The sequence below is a fragment of the Canis aureus genome, chromosome 1, assembly GCF_053574225.1.
Source record: "Canis aureus isolate CA01 chromosome 1, VMU_Caureus_v.1.0, whole genome shotgun sequence".
Classification (NCBI taxonomy): Eukaryota; Metazoa; Chordata; class Mammalia; order Carnivora; family Canidae; genus Canis; species Canis aureus.
The window spans coordinates 116,711,317-116,730,558 of NC_135611.1; the positions used below are offsets into that span (position 1 = coordinate 116,711,317).

The window sequence follows — 19,242 nt, forward strand, 5'->3', positions numbered from 1 at the left end:
GAGACACAGAGAGAGAGAGAGAGAGAGGCAGAGACACAGGCAGAGGGAGAAGCAGGCTCCACGCAGGAAGCCCGATGTGGGACTCGATCCCAGGACTCCAGGATCATGCCCTGGGCCGACGGTGGCGCTAAACCGCTGAGCCACCAGGGCTGCCCTCCTTCGGCCTTTTCTATTGGCTCAGAAGGCTCTTGCTCTAGAGAATCACATAGCTTGAGCCTTCACATGTCTCCTCAAATATCACATCCTCAAAAAAGCCTTCCCTCATCTATCTACTTTTCTGTATGCATGTTATACTTCAATAAAAATTACTTAAAGGAGAAACAAAGGAAGAAAAGAAAATGAAAGAAAAAATTATCTTGTTTAAAATGTCTAAATCAACAGTGGTCATTTTGGCTAAATACTTCCTTAGTAAATTGATACTGTTTTATTCATTTGGAACTTCCACATTTCATTGTTTTTCCAACATTAACAGTGGTAAATGTCACTTAATTATCTAACTGTGAAAAAGAAAATAAGGTAGGAATGGGACAAAAAGCATGTTTTTCTTTCCTGTGATAGAAAGTGAGTCAGAAGACATAATATTATAGACAGTACGGGCCATGAAATGGCCCTGTTACAAAACAAGAACTCTTAGCCTAAAATGAGTGTCCTCAGCCAGACCTGAATGTACAGAGAACAAAATACAAACTGAACATACGCCTCTATATAAAGAATTTTGAGGAATTTTTTTTTTTGAGGAATTTTTTTTAAGTAGGCTTCATACCCAGTGTGGATCCCAATGTGGGGCTTGAACTCACAATCCTGAGATCAAGACCTGAGCTGAGATCAAGAGTTGGTTGCTTAACTGACTGAGCCACCCAGGAGCCCCAAGGATCTTTTTTGAAGATGATGTTCAAAGAGAGATGAAAATAGTACAAAGGTAGGTAGAAGCTACATCAAGGGATCTTTCTCCGTATAGTCTATTACACTCACATTTCTTCCTGATATGAAGGCCGATATATATAAATACACACACACACACACGGAAAAAAGCAAAGAATGATATTCTGTCATTTAAGGATCTATTTTCTAGAGCAATTCGTATGAAACTTTGCTGATAAAACATATATTATTACAATGTCAAGCATACTCTTCTTCATAGTCTTTTATTTTTTCTAAAAAGGCTTTTTAGGGACACCTGGGTGGCTCAGTGGTTTAGTGCCTGCCCAAGGCATGATCCTGGAGTCCCGGGATCGAGTCCCATGTCGGGCTCCCTGCATGGAGCCTGCTTCTTCTTCTGCCTATGTCTCTGCCTCTCTCTGTCTCTCATGAATAAATAAAATAAAAAATCTTAGAAAAATATAAATAAATAAATAAATAAATAAATAAATAAATAAATAAATAAAGCTTTTAAGACCATACCTAAAATAGCCTTTTTTCCCCACACCATTTTCTATTCCCTTATTCTGCTTAGTTTATTTCATAGTACCTGAAATTATATTTCCTATTTATTTACAGTTACTATGTGTCTCTTATTACAAGATAAATTCCATGGGGACAGAAACGCTATTGGTTTTGTTTACCTCTATATTGATAGTATCTAGCACAGTGTCCAGCTCAGAGGTAGGTAGATAAAGTCAGTCAGCCAGACTGTCTATCTATCTACTATTTATGAATGCAAAAAGGAAACAGCGGATTCAAAATATATATAGAATGTTTGTCAATAGGGAACAAAGAAAACACCTCTCCACCCATGACCCTTTCAAAGGGAAGGAAAATTTGAAACAACAAAAGAGTGGTAAATGGGATAAAGAGAGTTCTAGGGGTACCTGGGTGGCTCAGTTGGTTAAGCATCTGCCCTCAGTTCAGGGTATGATCTCAGGATTCTGGGATCCAGCTGCATCAGGCTCCCTGCTCAGCCGGGAATCTGCCCCTCCCCCTCTACTCTTGCTCTCTCTCTCAAATAAATAAATAAAATCCTTTAAAAAATAAATAAATAAATAAATAAATAAATAGGACTTTCTAAACAACATCAGTAGAGTGTGCCTCTTTTCCCCAATTAGTTGAGTGGTTTCCTCTGTGATGGCTTCCTCTTGCTCAATTGGCTCTCACTCACCTAGATATCGCCTCCTTCCTTTCCTCACAACCTTCCAGGGCTCTTTCCCTTGTTCCAATAAGGAAATCACATCTGGCTTAGAAATGAAGCATCCTGGTTAGAGAAAAGAAATGTGAGGTAAAATGGAAATAAAAAATACATTCAAAATTACTTTGATTCAGTCTTGGTTAAATTTTTAATAAACTATAGGTCAAATGGTAACTGATAAAGCCTTTAGAACAAAGAAAGGCAAAATAGTTAAAAAACATTCACATTAAGGTTACATAATAAATAGATTAATTTATATTCATACAAGTAATCCTTCTTGACAGGCAATAGTGGTTGAGTACAGATTGCCTGAGTTCAAATCCTATCTCTGCCATATCTGTTTTTTTTTTAAATTTTTATTTATTTATGATAGTCACAGAGAGAGAGAGAGAGAGACATAGGCAGAGACATAGGCAGAGGGAGAAGCAGGCTCCATGCACTGGGAGCCCAATGTGGGATTCGATCCCGGGTCTCCAGGATCGCGCCCTGGGCCAAAGGCAGGCGCTAAACCGCTGCGCCACCCAGCAATCCCTGCCATATCTGTTTTAAGAACGGTAATAGTACCTATCATACACAACTGTTGTGATAGTTATATTAACATATATCTATATCTAAACATTGTACATACGTACTCAGCACTGTTTACAGTCAACCCTTGAACAATGCAAGACTGAACTGCAAGGTTCCATATATATGTGAATTTTTTTTTGATACAGTACAGTACGTAAAGGTATTTTCTCTTCTTTATGATTTTCTTTATATTTTCTCTTCACTAGCTTACTTTATCCTAAGAATAAAGTATGTAATACATATATAAAATACATATTAATCAACTGTTTATGTTGCCAGTAAATTCTGATCAACAGTAGGCTATTAGTAGTTAAGTTTTTGAGGAGTCAAAAGTTATATGCAGCTTTTCAACTGTGTAGGGGGTTGGCATCCCTAGCCCTTATGTTGTATTTTATTAGCTATTAATTGTCATTGCTATTTTGCTATGAGGAAACAAAAAGCTTTCAGAGGCATTTATTGTTATTTCTTAGGATAGTCATATAATATTAAGTGCAACATTCTTGGGTTTTTAATTTTAAATCATAAAAGTAGGTAAAAGTAAGTAAGTTTATTAACAAAAGGAATGAGTTCTCTTGAACTGTAAATAAATCCTGTTGATCCAACTTACCACTGCAAATATTATGTGTACTTTTGATAGATTAAAAACCAAGATACAGGGTCTAGCTATTTTCCTTACCTGTACACCAACAAATAAAAAATATCTATAGCAATACTGAGTTCACACAAAGTGAAACCTCAATCTTTGACACAAGTAAGGCTATATTCAAATCCAGCCCTTTCTTTTAGCATTAAGGATGGCCTGAAGGCCACTTAAGGATGAGGAAGATTAATAAGCTTAACTGAGGTATTCACTTCCAAACAAAGCTCAAACCATTCACCGAGAACAGGGAGCAGAAATTTAAATAGTTTCTTGAAAGATATTCTTGAAATTTCCAGAGAAAAAAGCAGACATTACAGAGAACAGGTATTAATTACTAGAGGCAGATAATCTTACCCAGTGAGACCAGGTTGCTATAATTCTCCAACATTACATCTCTGTACAAGTCCTTCTGTTCCAAGTCCAGGTATTCCCACTCCTCCTGGGAGAAGACTATGGACACATCATTGAACATCACTGATCCCTGCAATGACAAACCATATAATATAATTGAAATTAAAGAAAATTTGTTTTTAAGATGGAAGAGATACTGCAGGAAATGGACCATATGGCAAACAAAAAGGCTTAGGCTAGAAGCCTTTAACATAGTGAGTTAGGAAATGAGTGTGCCTGAAGCAGCATGCCTATGTGCTCTTGAAGAATCCTGTTGCTACAGGTGCAGCCTCTTGAATACTCTGGCGTATCTTGGTCATCCAAACATGTCTGGGAAAGAAAAAAATCAGTTGTCCAATTAAATGAAACATTGTAGATAAGCCTTCTGCCTGTTATATGTCTCCCTCATAAATTCTCAAGAAATGTGAGTTCTTCCACCCTTTCCCCTTAAAGAACAGATTTTTAAAGTTTCCTTCCAATATGTTAGAAAAGGATCTGAATGCAGTTAAAGAATTTCTTCCAAGTTTATCATTGAATCAGATCATATGTAAGCATCTTTCCATTTATGACAGATTCTTAAATGAACTTTAAAAAAATATATAATAGTCTATGTGAGGAATATGAGACTTAATCATTCTTCTTCTTCTATTTTGGTCTATACAAAATATTTCCCAGTTCTGAAGGTCCACAACTATTTATGTATCTGCACAATCTTCCTACTTGTTATCACTTTCCACCCTTCACTGTATCCATTATTTGTTCTTGACTTATAATAACAAAGATATTCTAGACCAGCATATCCTGTTCAACTACAAATAAAACCCTGTTCCTGGTGTACAAATGTTAGGGATTCCCAGAGAAGATCTTTGATCTTTCTGCATGAAGACCTAACTACATCTTTACCCAGTCCTAAAAGCCTCACAAAACATGAGATTTCATCATATTGAGGCTAAGGCCAACCAACAGCAAATCTTATCTTATATAGTTGGAAAACTCAAATCCAGAAACGTCCAGTTTCCCCATGAGTAGTCAAATGGACCCATCCTCTTTCAGCAAATCACAAGAGATAGTCAAACATCCCCCTCAAGTGATTTCATTTCTGCCCCACCACAGCACTTATCAGAAGACTGAACACATACAGGAAATGCTGAATGATTGTTTTTCAAAGCATACATGAATAATGACTGGGGAAAAGAGGACTCGGGATAGGCGTTGTGCTAAATAGCCTAATCCCTCACTGGATTTGGAAGACTGGGAGAAGATTACTAGATGGGACTCTGATAGGTAGGAAGTTTCAGGATAAAAAAATGTTCATAGGACATTAACATGAATGTATTTTCAGAAGGAAAAAGAAACAGTAACTTACGTGTGCCATGGTTTAGAAATTCAAGAACTGGTCAGTCCTCCTTGGGGTTTACTTGCCTGGAGAAGCAGAGTTCACAAAGGCCAGAGCTAGGGGGATGCAAAGGAGGCCATGAGATCAGATAGGCCTCAGAACTCCCAAAATGGCAGGAGTCCATTATATCCATTTCCTTCTCTGTACACACACACACACACACACACACACACACACACACTGAGGGAGATCTGAGGGAGTCTGAACAAATCTAACCCCTCTTCAGAAATTCCAGGGCCAGGGATGCCTGGCTGGTTTTATCAGTAGAGTGTGCAAATCTTGATCTCAGTGTTTGAGTTTGAATTCCACATTGGGTATGGAGATTACTTAAAAAAAAAAAAAAAAATCTTAGGGAAAAAAAAAAAAGAAATTCCAGGGCTGATAAAGGGCCATATCATCTAAACGAGAGTATTTTTCAAAGCCTCACAGGCATGCTTGGATCATCAGGTACAAAGACAGAAATTCATTAGGAGTAACCCTGGCAGTCATTAACCATTGTGAAACTGCTACACTGGCAGCCCTGCTGGCCTGCTAGCCTATAGCCAAGACAAAAACTTCCAGAATCTTCTGGGCTCATCACTCTTTTCAATCAGAATCAACCACACTGCTTTCCTAGATGCCTTTGTCATTCTCTTTTTTTACAATCTGGGCTGAGAAGGTATGGATACATGCTCTCAACAGGTAGACAACACACATAACTATTTATCAGACTTTCATCTTTTATATGGATTAAGTGAGTCGTCCGGATTGCTATGTGGTATAATAATTATCTATGTGCTGGATCAGAATATTCATACTAAAAGAAGTAAAACCACTTGCAGAAATTCAGTTACATAGCAAAGCTAAATTTGGAGTCATTATTTTTCTAACCAAAGTCAGCTCTCAATCAACTCTAGCTCGTCTCGAAAACCCAGAATATCTTGTTCCAATGGGAGAAACATGAGCATGCTTGACTCATTAAAAAATATACAAGTTAATGAAACCACCAAAAGACATTAAATCGTAGAGTATTGATGCCTTTTTAGCAGGTTTATAAGGAAATGAATATTCTAACCTGCAGATTGTGTAAATTTAAAAGTATGTCCAAACAACATTTAAACCATGCACATCTTCTGACTCAGAAATTCTACTGTGGGGGTTAACTCTACTCTGTATATGTGCACAAGATGTAAGGGCGCTGACAAAAAAACATTATTCATAATGGAAAAAAGCTGGAAAGAACCTAAATATCCTTCAGTAGAAAGTAGATTAAATAAGTTATAAAGCACCCACAGAGTAAAAAAGCTTGTCACTTAAAAACTATAATATAGACCTTTAATTGGAAAGAGGGAAATATGATTACTACATGTTGCTGAGTGAAGAATGTAGATAATCACAATTTTGAGTGCTGTGATCCTGTATGTGCATAGTAATCACCAAATCCTAAGCTTTTAAAAATACATAAAGACATACAAAATATTCAAGATGTGTAGTCTTCATGAAAAATAAAATAAAATGGACTTTACAAATATATTTGTAATATATACATACACATCAGCATAAAGAGGCACTAAGAGGCATCAAGAGAAAAAATATGCAAAAATTGTTCATTTCCCATTGTGATATTAATTTTCTTCTTTTTACTTACATTTACTTCACAATTTTATATGGCAATATATACTCTTGAAATATATTTTTAGGGCAGCCCAGGTGGCTCAGCGGTTTCGTGTCACCTTCAGCCCAGGGCCTGATCCTGGAGACCCAGGATCAAGTCCCGCATCAGGCTCCCTGCATGAAGCCTGCTTCTCCCTCTGCCTGTGTCTCTGCTTCTCACTCTCTCTTTTTCTCTTTCTCTCTCTCTCTCTCTCTGTGTCTCTCATGAATAAATAAAATCTGAAAAAAAAGAGAGAAATATATTTTTAAAATTATGTAAATAGGAAACTTTTCTTAAACTAGGTGGAAGAGACTTTTAAAGCAGTCATCTCCTGAACTTAGAGGAAAAAAGCTGCCATATTTTTTCTTCTTCTAGATTCCAATATCTGATCCAACTCTATGATTTATTTTTTTTTTAACTTTTTTTTTTTTTTTTCAACTCTATGATTTATAAGTTTGTTCGTGTGTGCTGGAGTTTTGCCTAGAAAAGAATGGTTAAACATCTCCAAATAATGCCTGGTTTCACTGCTGCTGCCTCTCTTAACTTCTTAACTGATGCATTTATCTTGCTTCTGAACCAGTTATTTTAGCCACAATGCCCTCCAAAGAGCTACTGAATCTTCTTGTCCTATTGGGTCTCACTTTGCATCAACATCATGAGAATAAAAACCATAAGGCATAACACTTATTACATAAAATCCATTTACCTACACAGAAAACCTCTGGATTTTGGTTATTTTTTTTAAAAGATTTTATTTATTTATTCATTCATGAGAGACACAGAGAGAGAGAGGCAGAGTCACAGGCAGAAGGAGAAGGAGGCTCCATGCAGGGAGCCCGACGTGGGACTCGATCCTGGGTCTCCACGATCACGCAGTGGACTGAAGGCGGCGCTAAACTGCTGATCCACCCAGGCTGCCCAGGATTTTGGTTATTTTTTGGCAACCTGACAGTGCTTGCTATAATCAGGTGATGTCTTTTCACAGGAACTCACAAGCTATGTTGACTTCTTCAGATACTACACTTGGTCTTATTCCTATAGAGGTTTATCTACCTAGATAGATAATAAGCAACTTAAAATCCACAACCATGTCATTTTAGTAACTCTAATTCCCCAAGTACTACCATAGGATCAGGCATATTATGAATATTTTATAAAATGTCTAGTAATTCAACCTAGAAATTCCATTTCTAGGAATTTATCCTTAGAAAATCTTTATAAAAGTACACAAAGAGGAGATCCCTGGGTGGCGCAGCGGTTTGGCGCCTGCCTTTGCCCCAGGGCGTGATCCTGGAGACCCGGGATCGAATCCCACATCGGGCTCCCGGTGCATGGAGCCTGCTTCTCCCTCTGCCTGTGTCTCTGCCTCTCTCTCTCTCTGTATCTGTCATAAATAAATAAAATATTAAAAAAAAAAAAAGTACACAAAGAGATACATACAAGGAAGTTCATCAAGGAATATTTTATAGCCAAAAGTCAGAGTACCTACCAGTAAGACAACCAACTAAATAAATTAGGTTCCACAATATGATGGCATATTACACAATTATTGATAATAATGGTACTAGTTCATATTAATTCATGAAGGAAGATATCCATGATAAATCACCCAGTACAACAGGCAGACTAAAAGGAACATCCACAATGTTGGGAGGTAACTGACGCTCATATATAAAAAACACAGGCTGTATTGTCAGGATCCAGGATATGAACCTAAGGTTTGACAGTTATCAACTAGGAGACTTCAGACATGTTAGTTTTCAGTGCCACTGTTTCTTCACAGATAAACTGGAGAAAAGTAACAGTATCAACCTTTTAAAGTTGTGAAAGTTAAATAATACATACAAAGCACTTAAAATACCTAATTATAAGCAATTAATAAAATGAAAACATTACATGCCCCATATTCCATGTATTTAAAAAGTATATTTAATAAAAAACTTCAAATCTTTGATAAATTATCTTTAATAATTTTAATACTAGGATGCCCTCTTTTTCTTACAGTAAACTTTATTTTTTTAAGGTTTTATTTATTCATGAGAGACACAGAGAGAGAGCAGAGACATAGGCAGAGGGAGAAGCAGACTCCTCACAGGGAGCCCGATGCAGGACTCGATCCCAGGACCCCAGGATCACGCCTTGAGCCAAAGGCAGACGCTCAACTGCTGAGCCATCCAGGCATCCCGTTATTTTTTTTAAGTATTTTATTTATTTATTTTAGAAAGAGAGAGAGAGCAGGGGGAATAGCAGGGGGAGGGAAAAGGTAGGGGAAAGAATCTCAGGTGGACTTCTGTGCTGAGCCTAAGCCCAATGCATGGCTCAATCTCATGACACCTGAGCCAAAACCAAGAGTAAGAGTTTAACCAACTAAACCACCCAGGCACCCCCCCCCCCATAGTAAACTTTTTGAGATTTTCAGACTGCTCTTTCTTACAACATCACTAAATTTTAGAACTAAGTTTGAGAATGTAATTCTTTTTAATATTAGCAAAAAAGATTCATAAAAATCAAGTAGAGCAAGGCCTCTTTTGCTCTCCATCCGCAGTAGTTCTGAAGAGACACCATTTGGCATCATAAAACTCAAGAAATTGAGTTGATAAGGTATCATTCTGAACACATTAAAAACATTTGATCATTTTGAACACATTAAAAGCTTTTGGATAACGTATCTGAATACTTATCATTTCTACCACTTTCTCCCTCATTATTATAAATCTCCACTTAGAAGCAAACTTGAATCACTTAAAAAAAAAAAAAAGGTCTGATTCTTAAAAGGTATCTTACTTGATAATCTGTTTCCCAGTAAATGTTTTCATAATCCTAAAAGGTATAAAGTCTTCAAAGGTTTTTCAAATTAGAGGGGAACATGGTACTCTCCTTTACTCTGTACAGACAGCAATATAATAAATTTGACTGCACCAAATTTCTTTTCAAAGTGTTAGAGAATCCTTATCTTCTTAAACAATCAATTATTGTGATTCTATTTTACAAAACATATGTACACAAGTGCACAGAAAAAATTTTGGAAAAACAAACAACAGGAATATTCACTAACTCTAGATGATGGGACTCTGAGCAAATTAGATTTTCTTTTTTATAGGTTCCTTAGGTTTGTATTGTTTTCTTGTTTACAATAAATCAGCATTAATTCTATCAGAAACAAAAATTAAATACAATAAAAAAGAGTTGAGGAGAGGGAGCACCTTTCAAATGCTAAGAGAAATCAGTCTATAGGCCTCTGACATAAGTGGGTTTCTAAAAAAAAAAAAAATCAGTATGGCAGAAATAAATAACATTCATCAGTTTTTTTTTTATTGTTCTTCAACAAAACAATGAGCTGCCTTTACTCTCTTCTGTAACTGAACACAATTAAGGTAAGTAGCATTTTTAAATTCATTAAGAGTTTACCAAAGAAAACAGAAGAGTATATGGTACACAATAGAGGCTTTTTCTCTGCCTTTCTCTACTGCATAAATAAAGTTTCACATTAGATATAATTTTTGCAAAATGTCTTACAAATCCCTAGTTTACTAAAAGGGATTCATACAAATTTAAAATTTACTTGAGTCATCTTGTTCAAAACTATGACTTTGCTTAAAATTTATCATTTACTTTTTTCTTCTCAGGATTCACGTGTTTAATGACATAAAATTGCATCACATGGATGGAGTGTGATTTATTTAACAATTTCCCATTGTTAGACACTTATTTATCTCAAAGAGCATTCTCAGACATTACAGTCTTTGATTATAGGCAGTAGATCTAAATCTTTTTAGGATCATGTTCGATAATCTCATTAAATTACAGACTTCTTCCCCGGAAAAATGGCATCTTAGCAAATATCTACAATAATTTAAATACAATTTCACGGGGTTTCTGGCTCTCTGAAAGACCCAAATAGATTTAAATTACCTCTGGTTAAGAATTTCTGTTCTAGGGATGCCTGAGTGGCTCAGTCCATAATGTATCTGTCTTCCACTCAGGTCATAATCTCAGGGTTCTGGGATCTGCCCCCAGCTGGTTCCCCGCTCAGCGAGGAGTCTGCTGCTTCTTCTTCCTCTGCCCCTTTCCCCTGCTTTTGCTCTCTGCAATAATACAAATCTTAAAAAATATATATTTGTTCTAAATATTTGAGCATCTTATTTTTTTAAAAACTAGAAAATACCTATCACAATTAGCTTGGTATTTTCATTTTTCCTGATCTATTGGAGGTGGTTGATGAATTGCCCCCACGTTATGTAACAAATAGCTAATGTTTATTAAATACTTATCAAATATCAAGAGCTGTTCTATGAGTTTTATACATAAAAAAAAGCTCATAGAAGTAATGGGAACTATCTATCAAATAGGTATGTGCATATAGGCACTAGGTAGGGATCCTAAGTATTAATTAAATGGACAGGACATTTAAGAAGAAGGAAGCAAATGTTCCCATGTCCTAAAAAATAAAAATGGGGATCCCTGGGTGGCGCAGTGGTTTGGCGCCTGCCTTTGGCCCGGGGCGTGATCCTGGAGACCCGGGATCGAATCCCACATCGGGCTCCCGGTGCATGGAGCCTGCTTCTCCCTCTGCCTGTGTCTCTGCCTCTCTGTCTCTCTCTGTGTGGCTATCATGAATAAATAAATAAAATCTTTAAAAAAAAATAAAAATAAAAAATAAAAAATAAAAATGCATTTCACATTATAAGAGGAAATACTCACTTCCTTGACCTTGATTTTTTTTTTAAATGGGCAAGAGCAATTCATTCCTCCTCCTCTTTCTCAGAGCCCTTCCTTAGAGTTTGACAAGACTGAGGAAGAAGGGAATCTTAGGACTACAGGCCTTTCTTGGAGTCCAGCCCAGTCTGGCTAAATTAGGACACGCCACGACCCCCACCTGTCCCCACCAACCACCCACACATAAACGGAGAACATAAAAGGGAAAACATTACTGACCCTTCCTAGTATTAGAGGAAGGCCAGGGTCGCGGATGCGGCGGACGGGAATCGGCCTTCACAGCAGTTTCCTGGAGGAAACTCCGTGGTTCTGAAACCTGCAGCTGGACCCCCAAGAGATGGGAGAGCCTGCGTCCGAGCGCGCCCGAGGATGTAGCGCAATGGGGTTACTCCCCGGGGCCAGACTAAGGGGCCCGTCGGTTCTTTTAACATTCACTCCCAAGATCGGCTCTGAGGCTTTTTGCTGCTATCTTTTCTCTGGCGCTCAGATATCTGACTGGGGGGGAGGGGGGTCTTCTCTGCGGGTGGACGCGAGGGGCGAGAGGGCAGAAGATTCCGCTGTAACGCTAGGGTCGGAGTCACACAGTCCAGGCTCTACACCCAGTTCAGTCACACAAACGCCATCACCCACCAGTCCCGACCTCACAACCGCACATAGTCCTGATGCCACACCCGGGCCCCGTCACGCCCACAGTCACCCAGAAACACAACCACACCACCGCCGTTCGCACGCACACTCGGGCCTGAGGTGAGCGGCTCGCAACGCTCTGCGGTGCTGCAGCGCTTCCCTTCCCTCTCCTCATCTCCAGACCGCAACGCCTTTCCTACAGATGGCCGGAACCAACGCTCCGGACCAGAACTGCTCACCTGGGGCGTCGCACGTGCCTCACGGTGATGCTCAGTGTAAGCGAGAATGCAACGGAACCGGCAAGTCCACACAGCCCCCAGGGCTTAACGGGCCGCGCGCGGAGGCTGCCGGGAGCTCGCGCTGTAGGCGCTGAGTGCGCCGGCGCGGCCAGCCCCCGGGAGGGGAGCATCCCCCCCGCCCGCTAGCGGAGGGAGGCGGAGGACTAGGCGCGCTCCAGCCGGGGTGGGGTTCCCGGGGCTTTGCCTGGAGAGGCCGGGCGGGTCCTGGAGCGCGGCGGGGACAAACGACGGGCGCAGTAAAGGGGGGTGTGCGTGAATGTGACTGCCTCTAGGGCCTTTTGGGATGGCGCTGTGTGTCCTGGCGTGGTTCTGGGTGCGGTTGTTTCATGGGGTGTGGCCGGTTTGTGTTTGAGAGGTGCTACTTCGAGGACTGGAACGTGGTTTGGGAAGGAGATTTTGACTGGAATTGTGTGTCAAACTGTGTAGGACTGGCTGAGAATGTTGTGGCCTGTGAGATAATGGGTTTTACAGTTTCGGTGAACGTGTCTGTAATTGACTGAAGATTTAGGTGGCGCGATTTTGATTTGTTTTCCTTAGGCCTTTCCTACAGACCATGGATGGGAGTCGCTCAGTGTGTGCCAATTGTGGTGAGTGTGTGTGCTTCTGGTGTGTTCCTGCGGGACTGTGAGGAGGCAGGATGATTGGCTGTGACCAGGATCGCACATTCTCCTCAACCCTGAAATAGAGAAAGGAAGGTTGCATCTTCAAGGAGCATCATCTTTACTGAAGGAATTGGTGAAAAAAAAAAAAAAAAAAAAACCCTGATTTTTCTGGCAAATTATGTATTTACATTTAATCCCAGGCACACTGTGGAGAAGAATGTAAATAAGCATAACTTTTAAAATAAGATTTCAAAGGAAATTCCTGTGGTGGAGTAGTTTATTTGCTTCTTCTCTAGATTCCTAGAGTAGGCTGTTCCTCTTAGTGTTAAGGGGACTTTGTTGGGAAGATTTAAGAAGCCCTAGACTAAGAAAAAAACATCTTTTACAGAAAATAGAAGCAGTATAGCTAGAGCAGACAATCCAGGTTAGGGAGTCAGATATCTCAGGTTCTAGATGAGACAGTCTTCCTTGTTAAAGGAGGGCAAGAAACTTAGACTCAGTTTATGTTGACATTACTAGTTCAAATTTAATGTTACAAGGTTTTATTCTTACCTTTTATATTTTTGCTTTTTTTCCTCTAATAATCTTTCTCTAGAAATCCTGGTTCTTATAATATTAGCATATTTATATATTTGCAGTAGCCTAGAATGGCCATAAAATAGTTTAAAATGCTAATGCCAATATTATTACTAACAATAAAGCTAGTACATAAAATTTTAGATTGTATTTATTCTAAAGCAGGGGTTGGCAAACTACAGCCTGGAGGCCAAATATGGCCTGCTGCCTGTTGCCTAACTAGTGAATAAAAAATAATATCTATCCTTTTAAGTGGTTTTAAAAAATCAAAAGAATATTTCGTGAAGTGTGAAAATCATGCATTTCAAATTTCAGTGTCCATAAATAAAGCTTCATTGGAACATAACCATTTTCATTTATGCATTGTGTATCATTGCATTTGAGCCCAAGGGCAGAATTGGCTGGTTAATGCAGACTGAATGACCTGCAGAGCCTAAAATACAGTCAGTTCTCCTTATTCACAGTAGTTGAGTTCTATAAAGTTGTTGCAAACACTGAATTAGCAAACCATTGCTCCTAAAGGAAATACAGGGTTTCCTGCAAACATCTGATGACATTTTCTTCAACCAGTCAATATATACCCTATTTAATGTGTTTCTATTTAAAGATCCTTTTTATATACAGTTGATTCAGTAACATTGAACTCATGGCCCAAAGCACTATAGGTCATGCCTGAATGAATCTGATCTAACACATGTATTTTTTTCTGTGAGGCACATTTCAGACTTTTTATGCTTCGGAACAGTAGGCAGCACTTCAGCACTGTGCTTTGGGGTCATTTTAAACAGCAAAGTCACCAATAAAAAGCACAAAAAAGTGAAAGGAAAAATCCATGGTACTAAAGAAACTGAAAAAAAAAAACCATTTATGGTATTAAGAGCTGAAACAAGAAAATGGAGGCTTGCCTTGTTTGACTTCAGCTGAGAACATGTCTGTCAGGGGACTTATTTTTCATTTTTCCTCACATGTCCATCAATGAACACAAAAGTGCTGCAAGTACTGACTTTGGAATCACAAATACATTTTACCAGGTAGGTAAGTTTACAAATATGGAATGCACAAATAATTAGGATCAACCAATTTACTCCCTGGCCTTTTACAGAAAAGGTTGCCTGCTCCTGTTTTAGAATATAGCCCTCTTAATTATACAATTAGAATATTTTTAAAACTTTATTTATTTATTCATGAGGAACAGAGAGAGAGAGAGGCAGAGACACAGGCAGAGGGAGAAGCAGGTTCCATGCAGGGAGCCTGATGTGGGACTCCATCCCAGGTCTCCAGGATCATGCCCTGGGCCAAAGGCAGCGCTAAACCATTGAGCCACCCAGGCTGCCCTACAATTAGAATATTTTAAAAATGCATGAGGGACGTCTGGGTGGCTCAGCAGTTGAGCATCTTATCTTGCCTTTAGCTCAAGGTGTGATCTGGAGTTCCAAGATCAAGTCCCACATCGGGCTCCCTACATGAAGCCTGCTTCTCCCTCTGCCTATGTCTCTGCTTCTCTCTCTCTCTGTGTCTCTCATGATAAATAAATAAAATCTTTAAATAAATAAGTAAATAAATAATAAATAAAAATTAAAAATACTTGAAATAATTCTGTTCCTTTGCCATCAATAATTCCTCTGATTACAACATATTAATTAAATAAAAATCTGGGCTCCTGAATGGCTCAGTTGGTTGGGCAGCTGACTGTTGTTTTCAGCTCAGGTTGTGTTCTTGGGGTCCTGGGATCAAGCCCTGAGTTGATCATGCTCCAGGGGGAGTCCGCTTGAGGATTTTTGTTCCTCCACTCCCTCTGCCCCTCCCCTTGCTCACTGTCTCTGTCACTCTCTGTCAAATAAATAAGTAAATCTAAAAAAAACAAAAAAACCCTTCTTTTATTTTCTTTTTTTTAAAAAAGATTTTATTTATTTATTCATGAGAGACATAGAGAGAGAGAGAGGCAGAGACAGTGGCAGAGGGAGAAGCAGGCTCCATGCAGGGAGCCCAATGCGGGACTTGATCCCCAGTCTCCAGGATTAGGCCCTGGGCTGAAGGCAGCGCTAAACTGTTGAGCCACCAGGGGTGCCCCCTTTCTTTTTCTTTTAAAGATAATTTATTTATTTGACAGAGAGCAAGCACAAGCAGTGAGAGGCAGAGAGGGAGAGGGAGAAGTATGTCCCCACTGATCAGGGAACCTGATATAGAGCTCAACCCCAGGACCCCAGGATCATGACCTGAGCAGAAGACAGATGCTCAACTGACTGAGCCACACAGGTGCCCCTAAAAAAAACCTTCTAAATAAATAAAAATCCATAAATAAGACAAAGGGGAATGAAAATGGAAGCTCTTCTTTATAGAATGTCAGCTAGTAAGTCTGATTTCATGTGGCTTATGAACTCAGTTTCAAATATATTTGGTTTTGAAGAGGATTTTGTACAGTATAGTGTTTTCCTTTAAGTTCATGTTCATTTCTATTATATCCTTTCATGCCAGCTCTCATCTGCATTTAAATAAAGCAGCAATATCCTTAGAATGGATACAACATGGCTTGAAAGCTAGCCAGTGGTGAGATAATATAACACAATTTATCAGGGAACAATGAATTTTCTTTGAAGTCAGTCTCTATCTGATTTCTTCAATGCTTCGTGTTTGCTTCTCTGTTAGGGACCAACTCTTTTGGTTCTTTACAGAGTCTTGGCATTCACAGTGTCAGTTGCATTGGTAGAAACAAGGTACCCAGGGAATAGCTTTTCTAAAGCTGGGCAAACATTGGGTGAATGAATTCTAATTACAGAAGCAGTGCTGGTAGCTTGTGTGCACCCTCAAGTGCATTACTACTGGGGAGCTGGCTTAAGCCCATATGATTGCTGGGTACCTGTCCAGGGAGGGAGGGTCCTGCTGCATTGGTCACTCCTTAGGTGTAGATTGCCTGGGTCAAAACTCACACTTGCTTACTAAAGGGTTCTATATCCAATTCCAATGTTGTTTGTCAGAGAGGGGAGGTTACCCACACCACTAAGCAGTTCTAGGTCACCAGTTGGGGAATTCTACAATTCAACTCAATTCTGACACTGTCTACATTAAGACAGCATCAGAACTCATAGGTTAAGATCTCTATCATATAAGACTTCCACCAACTACTTCAGATGCCAGTCATATGTCCAAGTTATCATCTGTTCTTGTGACCAACTGGCTATATATTGGAGGTTCTAGTGACTCCCTCCTTGGGTTCAATTAATTTGCTAGAGTAGCTCACAGAACTCACAGAAACATTTTACTTACTGGAGTAAGTAAAATGGAGTACTTACTTACTAAGTAAGTACTGGAGTACAGTACTTACTTACTGGAGTACCAGTTTATTATAAAAAGATACAACTCAGGAACAACAGATGGAAGAGAAGCATAAGGCTTCTAAAGTATAGACCTCCATCCTTGAGTGTTCCAAAAATCAACTTTTTGACCCATCAAGGGCGCCTGGATAGCTCAGTAGGTTAAGCGTCTGCTCAGCTCAGCTCATGATCCCGGGGTTCTGGGAACAAGCCCCACATCTGACTCCCTGGGAGCCTACTTCTCCCTTTCCCTTCCCCTCTGCTTGTGGTCTCTCTCTCTCTCTCTCTCTCCCCCTGTCAAATAAATAAAGAAAATCTTAAAAAAAAACATCAAAAAACTCTTTGATTGTTCTCATCACAAGAAATTTCATTTGTTTTAGGAACTTTGTTCCAGGAACAAGAGGAAGACCAAATATATATTTCTTATTATATAAGAAATATATATTTCTTTATTATAAATCACAATATTACACCGTCATCGCTGTCATAAGCAGGTAGGCTTCTGAGTGTAAAGTGCTCCTCAGTAGTGGCAGGCCAAGACATTCCCTTAATGACTTCAAAGCCTATGATAAACTGCAAATGTATTTGTATCTTTATAACATTGTATCTACATATTATTTAATACAGTGATGGAAAACAGTAAAAATTAGTTGAACATAACAATGGAGAAAGCATATGAACAGGCAGTTAATCAAAGAAAAATATATTACTATTAAGCATACAAATTTAATCAAGTTAGTGAGAAGAAAGATCTCAAAAAAAAGTGTATTTTATTATTTTTAAAAATTTTTTAAATTTTTATTTATTTATGATAGTCACAGAGAGAGAGAGAGAGAGGCAGAGGGAGAAGCAGGCTCCATGCACCGGGAGCCCGATGTGGGATTCGATCCCGGGTCTCCAGGATCGCGCCCTGGGTCAAAGGCAGGCGCCAAACCGCTGCGCCACCCAGGGATCCCAAAAAGTATATTTTAAAATGAATTCTTTTGGGGTACCTGCGTGGCTCAGTTGGTTAAGCGTCCAACTCTTGATTTCAGCTCAGGTCATGATCTCAGGGGTATGAGATCGAACCTGGTGTTGGGCTTCATGTCTTGCACGGAGCCTGCTTGGGATTCTCTCTCCCTCCCCACCCCCACTTTGTACTCAAGTGTCTATGTGCTCTCTCTCTCTAAAAATAATAAAAATAAAATAAAATGAATTCTTTTAAATTAAGTAGAGGACATTTTTTTAAAAGATTTATTTATTTATTTATTTATTCATGATAGACACAGAGATTGAGAGAGAGGCAGAGACACAGGAGGAGGGAGAAGCAGGTTCCATGCCGGGAGCCCGACGTGGGACTCCATCCCGGGACTCCAGGATTGCGCCCTGGGCCAAAGGCAGGCGCTAAACCACTGAGCCACCCAGGGATCCCAAGTAGAGAACATTTTAAAAGATAAATATCAGGGTAGGCATGGAAGTAGAAAACAGCCATGCTCATGAGGGCAGTTTAGTAATATATCAAAGACTACAGATTCAACTTTTAGAAGTTATCTTAAGGAAATAGTCGAGTAAATGCACACAAATATGTGGGAATGTTTGTTCACCACAGGATGTTTATAATCTTAGAAGTAATACATTACCAGGGAAGTAGTTAAATTGGGGGGTTCCATATGTATGTTATTAATCTAGACAGAACATACTAGGTAGAGATTGATTAAAGATGAATGATATATAAGTACATATTATTTCCAGATTAAATTAGAATGTGCAAATCACCTAGATTAGTATGATCTTTAGTATATTGTTCTCAAGGAAAATTTACTTCCTAGACATCCACAATAAAAGACAAAAATAATCTATTTGATATGCTCTACAGAATCTATTCAAGTAACCAGCATTTAAATATACTTCACATTTTCTTAAGTATTAGGAGCAACACACTTAAAATTACATCATGAACATTTAATTTATTACATACCCTTAATATTTTAATGGATGCATCATATTCTTTCATATTGGATGGCTATGTTCATTATATTCCTAAATACTTTTTTTCCCTTGGGACAGAGATGGTCTCACTCTTTCTAATAAAGGAAAAGTTATGAGGTACCTTTTGATATTGATCATAATCCCTGAAAAGAAAATATGACTCTATCTCCTGCTTGAGTTTTTTGGGTTCTGAATTTTATCCTGGCCTGCATTTCATTTCTCAAATACAGATGCCGATTTCAAAGAGCAAAGTTCTGTATATATATCATTAGGTATGGATGGTAAGATGCCAAAGAGAAGATAGAAAATTTTTTAGTTTGGGGCTGGGGATTTCAGGTTGGTGGTGGTCAGTTTCAGCAATTGATTTCTAAGCTAATATAGCATATTGTCCC

The 19,242-nt window shown here is 38.9% G+C and overlaps 1 protein-coding gene and 1 long non-coding RNA gene across 2 annotated transcripts in view; one reads left to right on the forward strand and one right to left on the reverse strand.

Moving 5' to 3' along the window:
• The window catches only part of LOC144312120 (uncharacterized), a 72,314-nt gene that overhangs the window by 10,479 nt on the left and 42,593 nt on the right, over window positions 1–19,242 (reverse strand). The window contains exons 5-8 of the mRNA XM_077894500.1: window positions 12,113–12,363; window positions 5,089–5,098; window positions 3,687–3,813; window positions 2,096–2,188 (exon numbers count right to left, since the gene is read on the reverse strand). Coding sequence (XP_077750626.1) covers window positions 2,096–2,188; window positions 3,687–3,813; window positions 5,089–5,098; window positions 12,113–12,363 — 481 coding nt within the window. The remainder of the gene's footprint in view (window positions 1–2,095; window positions 2,189–3,686; window positions 3,814–5,088; window positions 5,099–12,112; window positions 12,364–19,242) is intronic.
• On the forward strand, window positions 12,054–13,917 carry LOC144322293 (uncharacterized). Its single transcript, XR_013387918.1, has 2 exons — window positions 12,054–12,369; window positions 12,931–13,917. It is a non-coding gene; the product is annotated as an uncharacterized LOC144322293 (long non-coding RNA).